The following is a 15,258-nucleotide window of genomic DNA, read 5'->3' as shown; positions in this document are numbered from 1 at the left end:
AGAGAAGATGATTCCCTAATTCTGTGTATGGCCCAGCATGAATCATGAGTTCACCCAGAAACTGCACATGTGCAGAACAGACCCAAAGAAATATAGCAAAGGCCTCTTGGACTAAAGTACAGCGTAAACCAGCACCCCGAGTGGCACATGAATGGAACAGACCCTGACGGTTTTGGAAACTGAACTGGAATGGGAACCACTGCTCACAGAAGGCAAGTCAGAATGTGTGGTCTGAACCTAACTGGGTTGGTTGCCTGCTAAAACAAAACAAACAGACAAGTTTAAAAAATGAACATTTTCCAGAGTATTCTTAAAAGGACCCAGAGTGTCAGAACCTACTACCTAAAATGTTCAGAATATAATCCAGAATTGCCTGATACACAAAGAACCAGGAAAATGTGGCCAAATTTCAAGGGAAAACATAATCAGTAGATGTCAACCCTGAGGTGACTCAGATATTAAAATGTCACAGACTTTAACCCAACTATTATAACTATGCTCCATGAAGTAAAAGGAAACTCTCTTGAAATGAATGGAAAGCTAGACATTCTCAGCAGAGAAGCCAAAACTATTAACAAGAGCCAAGGGGAAATTTTAGAAATTAATAACACAATGTCTGAAATAAAAGATTCATTGGTTGGATGCAATAGCAGAATTGAGATGGCAGAGGGAAAAGTCAGTGAGCTTGAAGACAGAGCAAGAGAAATTATCCAATCTAAAGAACATAGAGAAAAAAATTTTTAAAATTTAAAAAATGAGCAGAATGTCAGCAATCTGTGTAACAATATCTAAAGGTAAAACATTTGTGTTATTGGAGCACCAGAGAGAAGAAAGAGGTTGCTGTAGAAAAATATATTTGAAGAAATAATGGCTGAAAACTTTCCAGATTTGACAAAGCACATAAATTTAAAGATTCAAGAAGTTCTGTGAAACCCCAAATGTAAAACACAAACAAACAAACAAAAACAAAACAAAAAAAACCTTAAAGAAAACCTTGCCCACACATATAGTGAAGTGCTGAAAATTGAAGATAAAAAAAATCTTGAGATCAGTCTGAAAAAAAAGTGATACACTACATGTAGAGAAAACAGTGATTTGAATGACTGTAGATTTCTTTGGAAACTGGAGGTCAGAGACAGTGAATGACATCTTCAAAGTGCTGAAAGAAAAGAGCTGTCAACACATAATTCTATAGCCAGCAACAATATCTTCCAGGAATTAAATCAAAATAAAGACATTCTCAGGAATGAAGAAATTCTGTAAGAGACTTTGTTGCTGCAAAATCTACTTTAAAAGAAATACTTGGGCTTCCCCAGTGGCTCAGTGGTTAAGAATCTGCCTGCCAGTGCAGTTCGAGCCCTGGTCCAGGAAGATCCCACATGCCGTGGAGCATCTAAGCCCGTGTGACGCAACTACTGAGCCTGTGCTCTAGAGCCCATGAGGCACAACTACTGAGCCCGTGCGCCACAGCTACTGAAGCCCATGTGCCTAGAGCCCGTGCTCCACAACAAGAGAAGCCACCGCAATGATGAAGCCCGTGCACTGCAACGAACAGTAGCCCCTGCTCACCACAACTAGAGAAAGCCCGTGTGCGGCTACAAAGACCCAACACAGCCATAATTAAATAAATAAATAAACAAATTTATTTTTTTAAAAAATGAAAAAGGCAATTTGAAGGAAGTTTTTCCAGCTGAAGGGAAATGATATCAGAGGGAAACTCGAAACTTCAGGAATGAAGGGAGAGTGCAAGAAAAGGTAAATATCTTGGTAAATGTAGCCTATTTTTCTCCTCTTAAGTTCTTTAATATATGTATGACTGTTGAAAGGGCTTTTCAATGTATGTAAACATCCTACAACTGACAATTATAACATAAAAGATGGCAGGCAAAGGAAACTATATGCTGGTAAGGCCATAACATTTTACCTGAAGTGGAAAATATTAACTCTAAGTAGACTGTGAAAGGTTAGATATGTATATTGTAATCCCCAAGGAAACTATTTAAAAAGTAATACAAAGAAAAATAACCAAAAAAGCCAATAGGTAAGCTAAAATAGAATGCTGAAAATATTCAAATAATCCAAAAGAGGGGAAGAAAGGAGAGGAATGGGGGAAAATAAACAGAGGGTGCAAACAGAACACAAATAACAAAATAGTAGACCTAAATCTAACTATATCAATAATTACATTAATTGTAAACAATCTAAACATACCAATTATTATGCCAGATGAGATTTTAAAAAACCAAGACTCAACTGTATGCTGTCTATAAGATGCCCACTTTAAATATGACAATATAGATAGGTTAAAAGTAAAAGGATGGTCGTATAGCACAGGGGACTCTACTCAGTGCTCTGTGGTGACCTAAATGGGAAGGAAATACAAAAAAGAGGGGATATATGTATACGTATAGCTGATTCACTTTGCTATACAGTAGAAACTAATACAACATTGTAAAACAACTATACTCCAATAAAAATTTTTAAAAAATAATCACTTTGAGAAAACAGTTAACAACAACAACAAAAAAGTAAAAGGATGGAAGAAAGATGTAACAGCAAACACTAATCAAAAGAATGTTGGAGTGGCCATTATTAGTATCAAACCATGTAGATTTCAGAACAAGGAAACTAACTGTAGAAATGTGAAGATGGCCTTGAATCCTACCTGTTTTTCAGCAATCTGTCTGGAAGAAGCAATTTATTCCATTCTCTAAACTCTGGTGCCAACTGAAATTGCCCAGGACTAAAAAGCAGAGAAATGGATTTTTCTTGATTTGTCACCCAGTGATCTCACCCAAGAGAAAAGAGTGCAAAGTGGTTTAGTAACTGCTGCCAACAAAGAGAAGCTGTGCTTGGAGTACAAAGCAATGGAGACAACAACTTAAATTTAATGACCCTATGACCCAGGAATTCCACTCCTGGGTATAAACCCAACAGAAATGTGTACATATGTGCATGAAAAGGCATGTACTAGAATGTTCACAGTTGCACAAGTTGTAAGAGTACAAATGGGAAACCACCCCAATGCGTATCAACACTAGAGTGGATAAGTTGAGGAATATTCATACAACAGAATGTTATACAGCAGCGAGAAAAAAGAAATCACAGTTATACACAGCAATATGCATAAATCTCAAAAACATACTGAGCAGAAGTAAGACACAAGAGAAAATATACTTTACGATTCTATTTATAAAAATTTCAAACACAGGTCACAGTAGTCGATGATGTTAGAAATCAGTATCCTTGTGGGGGGGCGGCCCGTGGAGGATTTCTGGGTACTGGGTCATGTTTTGTTTCTTGATCTAGGTGCTGGTTACATGGATGTGTTTATTGTCTAAAAATTAATTGAGCTGTATCTTTTTGTGCAGTTTTCTATACATATCTTATGCCTCAATAAAAAGTTGAAAAATTACTCCAAAATTCCATCACTTACTGGTTTGTATACACTGCTTTGATACTTGACGTGAATATGATACAATTTAATGAGAGGTCCCCCAGACTCAGCTCTGTCCAGAGGTGACTCAAAATAAAGACCCAAGAATTATGGCAATACCCAGATCTGTCAGTAGGTGGCGCTGAATTACCCAACACTGGACTTGGACAAATTTCACTTTATTCAAATTGTGTCTATAGGCACATAATATAATTTCAGAAATGTAGAAAGTTTCCCACGACAAACAGAGAAACAAAACAGCTTGCCATGCAAATGAACACAAGACATGGGGAGTGCAAGGCTAGAAGGAGCTTTTAAAGGAGAAATCCTTTGACTTCTTACGCTGTTTCTATTTGAGGTTGAATCCTATCCATTAGCTCATGTGATTTATCTAGGGTGGAGACAGAGTCCGATTTGAAAAATTCACCTGTTGGCCTAATGAGGAGTTAAGCAAAAGTAGGAGTCCGTACAAACACATTTTAAAAAAGCATAGTGACGTTTGCACGAAGTATGTGACTTCTGTATACTTAAAATTCATGCCATTTTTCACACTGTAAACTGAGTTCTGAGGCTGCTAGTGCTGATAAGAAAGCATCAGAAATATATCTCCCGACGTTAATAAAAATGATAGCAGAAGGTGAGTGGGTAGTTTCAAGGTCTAACAGATCTTTAAAGTAGACAAAATTGGGTTATCGGGTTGGAGTGATGGTGGAGGGTATCACCATTTATTTCTTTCGAAAGAGAAAAGAAAATGCAGTAGCTTTCACTTACAGCAAATGCCCAGAGGGTTTGCAAATGTAAAGCATTGTTTATTGCTGTTTCTCTTAGATTATGAAAACATTTAATCACACAGAGAATTCCAGAGAGTAATATGATAAACACCCTTGGACTCACCATCCAGAGTGGACAAATATTTGCATTTTGTCCCATTTGCTCCAGTTTTTAACTACATTTGTATATTACTGAAATGTCCTTGTTTAACTAAAGAACTTAGCAGGGCTACAGTCAGTCAATTTTGACTTATGCCAAATGTAATTTGTATAAAATTTGGGGGCTGAAAGACTATGTAACTTAGCATTTCTTGTTTTTTTTTAAAATTTATTTATTTTTGGCTGTGTTGGATCTTCATTTCTGTGCAAGGGCTTTCTCTAGTTGCAGCGCGCGGGGGCCACTCTTCATCGCGGTGTGCGGGCCTCTCACTATCGCGGCCTCTCTTGTTGCGGAGCACAGGCTCCAGAAGCGCAGGCTCAGTAGTTGTGGCTCACGGGCCCAGTTGCTCCGCGGCATGTGGGATCCTCCCAGACCAGGGCTCGAACCCGTGTCCCCTGCATTGGCAGGCAGATTCTCAACCACTGCGCCACCAGGGAAGCCCCAGCATTTCTTGTTTTATCGATGAAATGGTAGCAAACGGGAAGAAACCTGCAGAATAATGCCATGGGTATTTCTATCACTTAAACCTTTTTTTTCTCCAAAGCAACTTCATATTTAATTTCTCATTTTACTCTGTGAAACAGTTAAGATCGCCATCAATATGAATGTGATAGGGAAGGAAATGGAAACCCAGAGATTGTCTCTGGGTCTCACATCATATCTAGGATAAGAACCCCAGCCTCTGGACACATTTTATTTTGCGGCATGGCACAATGCCTGAGACCCCAGAGGACTTCTGAGTTTGAGACCCGCACTCACTGGATCAGATTTGGACTGTGGACCGGGTTGGTCCCCGGGTTGCCCCAGCCCACCCAGGCCTTCTGGGAATAGCAGGCACCCACAGGGCTGAATTCAGAACCTCTAGCCCACACAGAGTAGAACCAGAGATGTTTCAGGGTTAGGAGAGGTGCTTATGGGCCTCCATGATTTCCCTGGGAATCCTTGATTTCTCTGAAATGAGCCAGATGCCAAGGAGGATCTGGAACTGATGGGGCACCCCTTCAGCTGGGGCACCCAGCAGGGTAGAATGGAGCTTATTCCAGGCCCAGGTAGGACTTTGAAATGTTATGAATTGTGTTCAGCTGCCATCAGCTCGGGGAGCTACTCTTCCCTGGAGGATGCAGCGTCTGGTGCCCTTGGGCCCCGATGCTGCGTGCTGTGTTCTCCACCAGGGCCTAAGAGCCTAAGAGCCTGAGCTTTGATTCCAGGCAGCCCTGGCTTGCCTGGCTATGCTGTCCCTCACCAGCTGCGTGGCTTGGGCAGTGCTACTGGACCTCTTGAAGCCTCAGTAGCTTTGTGTGTAAAACAAGATGATTACGTAGTTCAGCACTGTCCAACAGAAACAGTGTGAGCCACGTGTGTCATTGTAAACTTTCTAATGGTCACACTGAAAAAAGTGAGAAGGAGCAGGTGAAATTAATTTTAAAAAATTATTTCCTTAACCCCAATAGATCCAAAATACTATCATTTCAATGTGTAATCAATATCAAAACATCACTTCGTGAGATATTTTACATTCTTTCATGGGAAGGGAGCTACATCTTCAATATCCCACGTGCATTTACATTTACAGCACATCTCAGTTGAGAGCAGCTGTATTCCAAGGGCCCAGTAGCTCATATGGTGAGTGGCTGTTATTCAGGACAGAGTAGCTCCTGCTCATGGGGTTGTTGTGAGGATTAAGTGAGATTGGGTGTGAAAGCTGCTTAGCTGGACTGTTATTAATATTGCTACTATTATTTTTATTATCCTTATCAACAAAAAACATTCGTACACGCAGGTGAGCATCTTCTTCACCCCGTTACTGACTCCTTGGACAGTGACTCGGGAGATTCCGCAGAGCCGAGCTAAAAGGACCCAGCTCTCCATGACTGTTTGAGTGACCTTCTCCATTGAGAAAACCTGTGAGCACCATTCCTCCCATTCCCATATGTATGCCCCTTTGTACTGTGACTCTGCCTCTCCTTCCACCAACAGATGGAGACTATTTCTCCACCTGTTCAGTGCGGGCTTGGCCATGGAACTTGCTCTGGTCAATGGGACATTAGAAAATGTGACACAAGTAGTGATTTGAAAAATGCTTACACATTGGGCCTTGCTTTCACTCCCTGCTGGAAACTCTTCTGCCACCATGCAGATGAGCCTAGGCTAGCCTGTTGGGTGATGAGTGACACATGCCACTAGCTGACATCCAGCTAACTGCCAGACAAAAGAATGAGGCCTTCCTAGGCCATCCAGCTGAGGTAGTCCAGACAAGAAAAGACACCTAGCTGATCCAAAGAACCATGAAAAATTATAACTATTATTGTAAATCACTAAGTTTTGTGGTGTTTTGTTATGAAGCAGAAACTGACTGATACATTTTTTCTCAAGACTCAGAAATTCCTCTTACCTTGTGGGGTAGTAGGGATCAAAAGTGTGGCCATCCCCCATATTAATTATACAGGACAGGTTTCCAATGTAGGGACAGAGGAGCCATGTAAGGGAAATGGTGACATTGTCAAAGATGAAACTCTCGGGCTTCCCTGGTGGCGCAGTGGTTGAGAGTCCACCTGCTGATGCAGGGGACATGGGTTCGTGCCCCGGTCTGGGAGGATTCCACATGCCATGGAGCGGCTGGGCCCGTGAGCCATGGCCGCTGAGCCTGCGCATCCGGAGCCTGTGCTCTGCAACAGAAGAGGCCACAGCAGTGGGAGGCCCGTGTACTGCAAAAAAAAAAAAAAAAAAAAAAAAGATGAAACTCTCATTGCCCACCATCGGCTTCAGGCCTGCACATCAAAACTCAAAATACCATTTGCCATTGCAAAGCAGATGTTTCTGTTTAAAACCTACTTTCTTCTATCTACCTGACCTTTATCTTTAGTGGGGCTTTTAAAGTTTTAAAATTTTTACTTTTTAAAGTTCTTTTGAATTTTATTTTTCATTCCTAGGTAATACATGACCCAGATACAGAATCTGAAGTGTACAAAAGGGTCTACAGTGAAAAGAAAGTCCTCCCCGACTGCTACCCCTCAGTCCCCCAGTTCTGCTTCCCAGAGGCAGCCATTGTTACCAGTCTCCTGGGTCTCTTTCCAGAGATACCTACACACTCACAAGCATGTACATACTTTTCTATTTATACAAATGGTGCTCTGTTCACTATTTGGCACCTTCCATTTTTTTCACTTAGAATATTTTGGAGATTGTTCTATATGAATTCAGTTAGAGCTGCCTTATACTCTTTAATAGCTGCACGATGTACCCTAATTTATTTAACCAGGATCCATTGATTGTCTAAGTGTATTTTATAATGATTAAAAAGGCAAAAGGCAAAGCACCTTTAGGAAAATCTCCTTGGCTAGGGTGGCTGATGAATCATCGTTAGCAATTTAGTGCACATTAAACTTTACAAATTTGAGCTTCACAAGTCGGCCTGGAGGATGGGGTGAGGGGTAGAATTTGTGGCGGTTCACCCAGCCATGGGCTGATTGGCGCAGCACAGTCTTTCGGTTCCTGACTTAAATGAGAAGGGAAAATATGTAAGAACCTGAATGCAAATGAAAAGGACTCTCTTGAGCTCGTCAGAAAGCCACCGTGGTCCTGACTGGTGCGGACTCGTGATCATCCGAGGAAACTCAGGATGCAGCAGGCCCTTCTGGGCACAGAGGCAGGAGCTGGGGGGCAGGGGATACTGCTGGATGAAGTCCTTCCCTTCAGAAATCAGAAACTGATGGTGATCAGAACCCACCGACTCACAAGGGACAAGATATTTGAAATCAAAGTCAGGACAGAAAATCTGGTCCATGTGGTAGCCAGACCCAACTCACCCCCCTACCCCTAAGCTACCCGTCTGTCTGATGACAGCAAGGCTGCAACTGGCAGATCTCCAAGGGCACCCTTTGTCCAGGAGCAAAACCACCAAACGGAAAGTGCTGCCAAACCATGTGGCCTCTCTTCCCAGAAAATGGAACAAGACACCCTGCTCACTCTTATTCCACCCAAGTGTGTTCTGCAAACTAGTGCCACCCCCCCTTCCTGCACCCTCTCCTCCGTGCAGCCCTCTTCCTCCTGTCCCCAAGGACCCCACTCTCCTGGATGGCCCCTGGGGACCCCAACCTTCTCTGACTCATCTTTCCCCTTCAGAGCTCCTTGAACCATTACTCACGGACTCGGTAGAATTTGCCATTCTGACCGATTAATTGGTTGGACAATGGCATAATGTGGCGTCCCAGCTTGAGGGGAAATTTGCACTCACACTGTAATAGGAATGAACTCGATACAGCCATCTTGGAGGGCAATGTGGCAATGTCTACTAACATTTAAAATGCACGTACACTGTGACCCAGCATTTCCGCTACAAGGGATCTCTCCTCTAAAAATAATCCCAGGCGTATGTCAAGATATATGCACAAGAATGCACAAGAGAGCACTGCAGAGTGATGCATAACAACAAAAACTCAGAAGCAACCAAAATGTCCATCAAGAGGGGAACAGGTTGGACTTCTCTGGTGGAACAGTGGTTACAAATCCGCCTGCCAATGCAGGGGACACGGGTTTGATCCCTGGTCTGGGAAGATCCCACATGCCGCAGAGCAACTAAGCCCGTGCGCCACAACTACTGAGCCTGCGCTCTAGAGCCCGTGAACCACGACTACTGAGCCCACGTGCTGCAACTACTGAAGCCCGCGCGCCTGGAGCCCGTGCTCCACAACAAGAGGAGCCACCGTAATGAGAAGCCCGCGCACCGCAATGAAGAGTGGACCCCGCTCACCACAACTAGAGAAAGCCTGCGTGCAGCAACAAAGAACCAAAGCAGCCAAAAATAAATTAATTAATTAATTTAAAAAAAGAGGGGAACGGGTTAAATAAATTTTGACATAATCTTACGATGGGATACTATGCAGTCATTAAAAGAATAAGGTAGTGACTTGGAGAGATGTCCACGATATATTGTTAAGTGAAAAAAATTGAGTTGTAGACATATACATCTATACGTTCATACACAGCCATGTCTATGAAAACACTTTAAAAAGCAGGGAAGAATTTATTCTAAACAATTGAGTAGTTTCTTTATGAGGAGTAGAATTGTTGAATTGAAGGGAGGGATTCTTCCTTCTTGATTTATAAAACTTTTATAAATTCTGGTAATATGGGTTATTTTTATGGTTTTTTAGATTTGTAAAAGTCCCTGTGCATTCTAAAATGGCAGTCTACAGGGAGGGTGGTGGTTGAGTGCGTGTGGCATGTGGGAATCCTTCCAATCAAGTAATCTTGGTTTTGTCTGTTGTGTTTATTGGGTCACCCCATGAAATTTAATTTGAAGTGTCCTGGGGTTAAAACAGTTGTTTTTCAACTTCTGGCTTGATGGCTTGTTTTGCAACTGAACCTCAAATGCTTTACCCTGCAGCTAAGCCAGGTGGGGAGGGCAAGCCACAGGGCAGCAGTTTTGGGTGAGGAGGTCTCTCAGTACTGAGCAGATCCACCCCCATGGATAGCTGCACCCTCTGCTCCAAGGAGGGCTAGAGATAAGAAGGGAATTCCCCCACCCAGGCAAGTTGGGGACTCACCTTCCCGGCAGTGGTACGGCACCCACAGGTAACTGCCCCAGGTGGGGCACAGGTCTCCAAAGTAGGTCCCATCTGCTGCCCCCTGGCAGGCCTGCAGCCCCCTGGCACTGGCCTGGGAGGCACCCACATCCCAGCGGAAGCAGAAACCATGTGAAGGACATTAAAGGATAGGGTCAGACAGAGATGAGTGACCTTGAATTCGTTCATTCACCCACCGTCCCCCCAACAAGTACCTGCTGGTATCTCCTGAAGACCGGGCACTGAGCCCGGTGCTGGGGGAGAAACAAGTAGGATTCCTGCCCTCAAATATCTCAGGGTCCAGCACAAAGGTTCCCAAACTTCAGAATACCAGAATCCCCTGGAGGGCTTGTGAAGACAAAAATTTCCAGACCCTGATTCTGATTCAGTAGATTTGGAGGGCAGCTTGAGAATTTGCTTTTCTAACAAGCTTCCAGGCGATGTCGATGCTGCTGGCCCAGGGACCCCACTTTGAGAACCACTGGTCCAGTGGCATCTACTCAGATGGCCTAAGGTAGAAACCTACATCCTGAGAACTGGCAAAGAGGGCACAAGATTAGGAACCCTGTGTCTGCCACGGGCACCAGGTGCCCACAGGAGGGAGGAGTGTGGAGACCCAAGGCCAGAAGCCTCAGGGTCATCCCAACACCCATTCCCTCTGCCCATGTAGACATAATAGATGCCTACAGAGAGGCCTGGAGAAGGGACAGGCAGATGCTGTAGCCCTGGTTCCCTTCTTGGCTTGAGAGCATCCTATGGCTCTGCCCTGCACTGCATCACTTTCCTTGTTCTCTTTCGCATCTTAGAAACCCATGCTTTGCTCCAGGCTTTGGAATATTTAAATGCTCTTTTCCTGTCTGGTTGCTTAGCCAGGCAAGCCCCACCCCCTCCTCAGATGCTCTCCTGGCCCTGGTTCCTCCCCAGCTGTTATGGTTTTGTGCTCCCCTCACCTGGTTTTTAGCCATGGGCCGATGACTCCTTGATCTATGTCTCTTGTTTAGCTCTCTCTTGAGTTCCTATCCTGTATGTCCACTTGTCTACACAGCATCTCCACTTGGACGTCACAGGGCACTCCAGGCTTCTCATATCCTGAAATGAGGTCTTGATCTCTGATTTGGGTTGAAGTGTGTCTCCTCTAAAAGGTATCTTGAAGTCCTAACCTTTGGTACCTGTGAATATGAGCTTATTTGGAAACAGGGTCTTTGCAAACATAATCAAGTTAAGATGAGGTCATTAGGGTGAGCCCTTAATCCAGTATGACTGGTGTCCTTTGGACACGGAGACAGGGCATGTGAAGTTGGAAGCAGAGATTAGAGAGATGCACCTACAAGGGTTTGTGGGCAAGCATTGCCGACAAATACCGGATGCTAGAAGAGGGAAGGAAGGGCTCTCCCTTGCAGGTTTTGGAGGTAGAGAAGTCCAGCTGACACCTTGATTCTGGACTCAGCCTCCAGACTGCAAGAGAACGTGCTTCTGTTGTTTTAAGCCACCCAGTTTGTGGTACTTGGTAAGGCTGCCCTAGGACATGAAGACAATCTCCCTCCTCCACCTTTGCCACCAGCTGCTCCTCCCCCAGCCTCTTCTCTCAATGCCAGGGTCATCCTGGACTCCCATCATTGACAAGTCCTGTCAGTACGTCCTTCTGTTTCTGGAATCTGTCCATTTCTCTCCATCTGCATTGCCCTCCAGCCTCCAGCCCCTCTCACCTGGGTTTCTGGCATCAGCCTCCCTTGTTGGGACTCACAGGAGCCTGCGGGCAGCTTTAAAATACACCTAGCCGTGATCCTCCCCTGCTCAAAACCCTCCAGTGCTTCCCCAACATCCTGGGGCTAGGGTCTGGGTTCCTCAGGCACTAGTGCCCCACCTCCCCCCGTGCTGAGTGCTTTGCAGTTCCCTGCACCTACCACGCTCTTCCTCGGACTTGCATGGGTTCCTCCCTGTCCCCAGAACACCCATCCCTGTTCACCCAGCTGTCCTTTTCCTGCGTGACTCCTATCATATCTTCAGGTCTCAGCTTAGATCTCACCTCCTCTGGGAAGGTGGCCAGCCCTTTGACCGTTGGTGCACAGATCCACCCTCACCCTACCTGGTTCCAAATTGCAGGGAACTACATTTCCCAAACTGCCCTGTGCACTGGCAGGCGCTGATGGAAGACTGAAGACGACATATTAACTTCCAATGGCTGCTGTAACAAATTACAAAAACGTAGTGGCATAAAACAGCACATTTATTACCTCACCTTTCTGGAGGTCAGAGGTCTGGGTGGGCTCAGCTGGGCTCTGCTCAGGGTATCACAGGGCTGAAATCAAGGTGTCACAGAGGCTCTGGGGAGGAATCTACTTCCAGTCTCATTCTTCTTGTTGGCTGAATTCAGTTCCTTGGGACTGTAGGACTGAGGTCCCATTTCCTTGCTGGCTATCAGCTGGGACCACCCTAAGCTCTTAGAGGCCTCTCTCCGGTCCTCCCATGTGACCCCCTGTCTCTCAGAGCTGGCAGTGAGGAGTCAGAGCTGTCTCATACTTGAATCTCACTGACTTCTCCATCTGCCACCCCTGTCTTATGCTTCTAGCCAGAGAGAATTCTCTGCTTTGAGGGGCTCATGTGATTAGATTGTACCCACTTCGATAATCCAGGATAATCTCCCTATTTTAAGATTAGCAACCATAATTACACGTACAAAGACCCTTTTGCCACGTAAGTTAACATATTCATGGGCATGGCATCTCATCATACCCGCAGTTCCAGGGACTAGGGTGGGAATTTGGGGGTTCAAAGTCTGCCTGCGCCAGACGGGAAGAGGTACAGGGCAGGGTGCTTTTTGCCTTCTCTCTCACCACATCTCCTCTGAAGCTCTAGCTCCCTGGGGCCCATCCCTCCCTCCATGGTCATTGCTCCCACAGGGCAGATCATGGTTCTAGCACCTGCTGGGTGGCCCTGACTTCTGGTTTTGGTGTGACATCCCCCATGGCTGTCCCTCCAGACCTTTGGGGTGGTAGCGGCTTTCTGCTCCTCTAATCTCAGGGTTGGATCATCATCCCCTATTCGGCTTCTCAGCACTTCCGTGACTGAGTAATTGGGTAACCAATTCCCTGCATTAAATTCCCTCTGTTGGAAGACCTAGCATGATTTCTGTTTTCCTGCTGGGACCCAGTTTGCTATACCCCTCAGTGTGAGATCTGTACCCTACTAGGTGCATCCACAGCACTAGACTACAATCTCCAAGAGAGAGGGAATGTTTTGTTTTGCTTTGTTTTTGTTCACTGCTCTATCTCCAGCACACAGAACAGTACCTGATACATAGCAGGTACAAAATGAGTCTTGCATGAGTAACTAAACAGCACCTTTTCTCCCTTCTGTGTGACACTGAGCACAGTGCTAGGTAATTGCCTGTATTTGTTTCTGTCTCCCCATTAGACTGTGAACCCTTCGAAGAACAGACTGTGTTTGATTCATCCCTGCATCCACAGAGCCCAAGATAGTGCATGGCACAATTTTGGTGCTCAATAAACGTCTGTCAGCAAACTGACTGAATGAATGAGTGATGGTGACACTTAGGTACAAACAGCCCCCCTGGGGCTCTGCCCAGATCTCCTCCAACCCTCCCCAAAAGGATGCAGGGCTCCCATCCAATGTGCCCTCTGGGCGTGGCTACAAGGTTTGGAAGCTTGCATCTGGGCCTTTAAGGAAATAGCCCACTGAGCTCCATCTGTGAAGGAGGCACACCCATTGGCCCGTCCTCCGGGCCTTTCCTCCTTGGTGGGCCACAGACTCAGGAATGCTGGGGCAACGAGGCGAGACGAAGAGAACCAACTGGCTGATTTCGGCATTTCTTTCCCCCACGCCTGCTCTAAGGGGAGGAGGGGTGATGTGGGTCAGATGTGGCGGGGAGAGGTGCAAGTTTCTTTCCAAGGGAAAATCCTTGTCACCAGACAAACCTGGCTCAGAGGCAGATTTAATCTGATTTAGAAAAATAAGACCCTAGAGAAACTCTCCCACGTGAAGGAGAGATACCATCCAGAACAGGAGAGATACCACCTGGAACGTTTGTTTGTTTCAGGACTATTCGCAATAGCAAGGATTAAGCAACAATCCTGCACATCTCTCAATAGAGGAAAAGACAAACTATGATATAGTTACATAATAAGTGAAACAAACTAGTACAACATGTATCAAGACCGATGATACGAATCTAATGTTTTATTCATTTCTGTAATGAGGGAATCTTAAGCAGATATGGCATAATGCTAAGATTTGACAAAGTTGGGTAGTGGGTCCAGAGGATTTCACTGAAATTTTTTTCATTCTTGTACGTGCGTTTGAAGTATTTCGAAATTTTAAAAATTTAAATTAAAAAAAGAAAGCAATGTTTTTGCACCCAGTTGGGGTGGGGAGGAAAATGTCCACCTGACCCGCCAGGTGGGTTTGATGTCAGGTGAAGGGTGAGCCACGGCCCCCTTACTCCCCTGCTTGGTACTGTGGGCAGACTGGCCAATTTTCCTATATGATGGAAGCCCAAGGTCAGATATGAAGGTTGTTCAATCCTTCCAGACCCTTTGCTGGGCACAGGACACCAGGAAGTGCCCTGCATTTGCAGCCAGAGCTACAGAGCCCTTGGGCCCTACCTGCCACTTCGTCCTTGACGCTGACCCAGTTGCATTCCTCCTCCAGGTCTGAGGGGTCCCCGGCATCCTGGATGCAATAATGGGGAGTCTGGCGCCCATAGAAAGCATCCTGGATCTGGATCACCTCCCCTGAGCCATAGTGCATGGTGGCATTGAGGTTCTCGCAGGCCAGACTCTGGCCGACACCTGTGGCAAAGGTAAGGTGACACCTAAGGAGGGCTCGTGGTCACAGATGGGCAAGTGCCCAGGTAATGGGAAGCAGAGGGGTCTCAGGGGTCAGGACTGAGATGCAAGGACACAGTGGGAGCTGACTCAGCAAGGGGATGATGTGGAGGGCATGAGCGTGGCTCTGGGGCCAGACTGCCCAGGGTCAGGGCCAGCCCAGCCACACTCGGGCTGTGTGGTCTTCTGCAAGTTATTCAGCTTCTCCGTGCCTCCTCTTTATGGGGGGAGTCAATATCACACCCCATAGAGTCGTTAGGAGGATCAAATGAGTCTGTACAAGTAGGGTCAGGGCTGTAAAAGTGGCAAGTATCATTCCACCTGTTTCGAGTGCCTTCCTTGAGACTTATCTGAAAACAATGCCTGGCACATCATAGATGCTAAACAAGCATTTGTTGAATGCATGAGTGATTTCATTGAGTCTTCATACCAGTCCTATGAGCTGCACTATTATCCTCCCCTGTGGTAACATCGGGCTCTGTGG

The 15,258-nt window shown here is 45.4% G+C and overlaps 2 protein-coding genes across 2 annotated transcripts in view; one reads left to right on the top strand and one right to left on the bottom strand.

Moving 5' to 3' along the window:
• Positions 1 to 6,969, bottom strand: part of PKD1L2 (polycystin 1 like 2) — a 66,787-nt gene extending 59,818 nt beyond the window's left edge. Inside the window, 1 exon segment of the mRNA XM_029205968.1 lies at positions 6,759 to 6,969. Within this exon segment, the coding sequence (XP_029061801.1) occupies positions 6,759 to 6,937 (179 nt within the window). The 5' untranslated portion in view covers positions 6,938 to 6,969.
• The window catches only part of BCO1 (beta-carotene oxygenase 1), an 85,318-nt gene that overhangs the window by 12,353 nt on the left and 57,707 nt on the right, over positions 1 to 15,258 (top strand). Inside the window, 1 exon segment of the mRNA XM_029205989.1 lies at positions 14,599 to 14,749. The gene's annotated coding sequence lies outside the window, so the exon portion shown is untranslated.

The sequence above is a fragment of the Monodon monoceros genome, unplaced genomic scaffold (assembly GCF_005190385.1).
Source record: "Monodon monoceros isolate NGI ecotype Baffin Bay Population unplaced genomic scaffold, NGI_Narwhal_1 Super_Scaffold_10, whole genome shotgun sequence".
NCBI lineage: Eukaryota > Metazoa > Chordata > Mammalia > Artiodactyla > Monodontidae > Monodon > Monodon monoceros.
The sequence above is the reverse complement of the archived record's forward strand: the minus strand, read 5'-3'. Positions and strand labels throughout refer to the sequence as shown.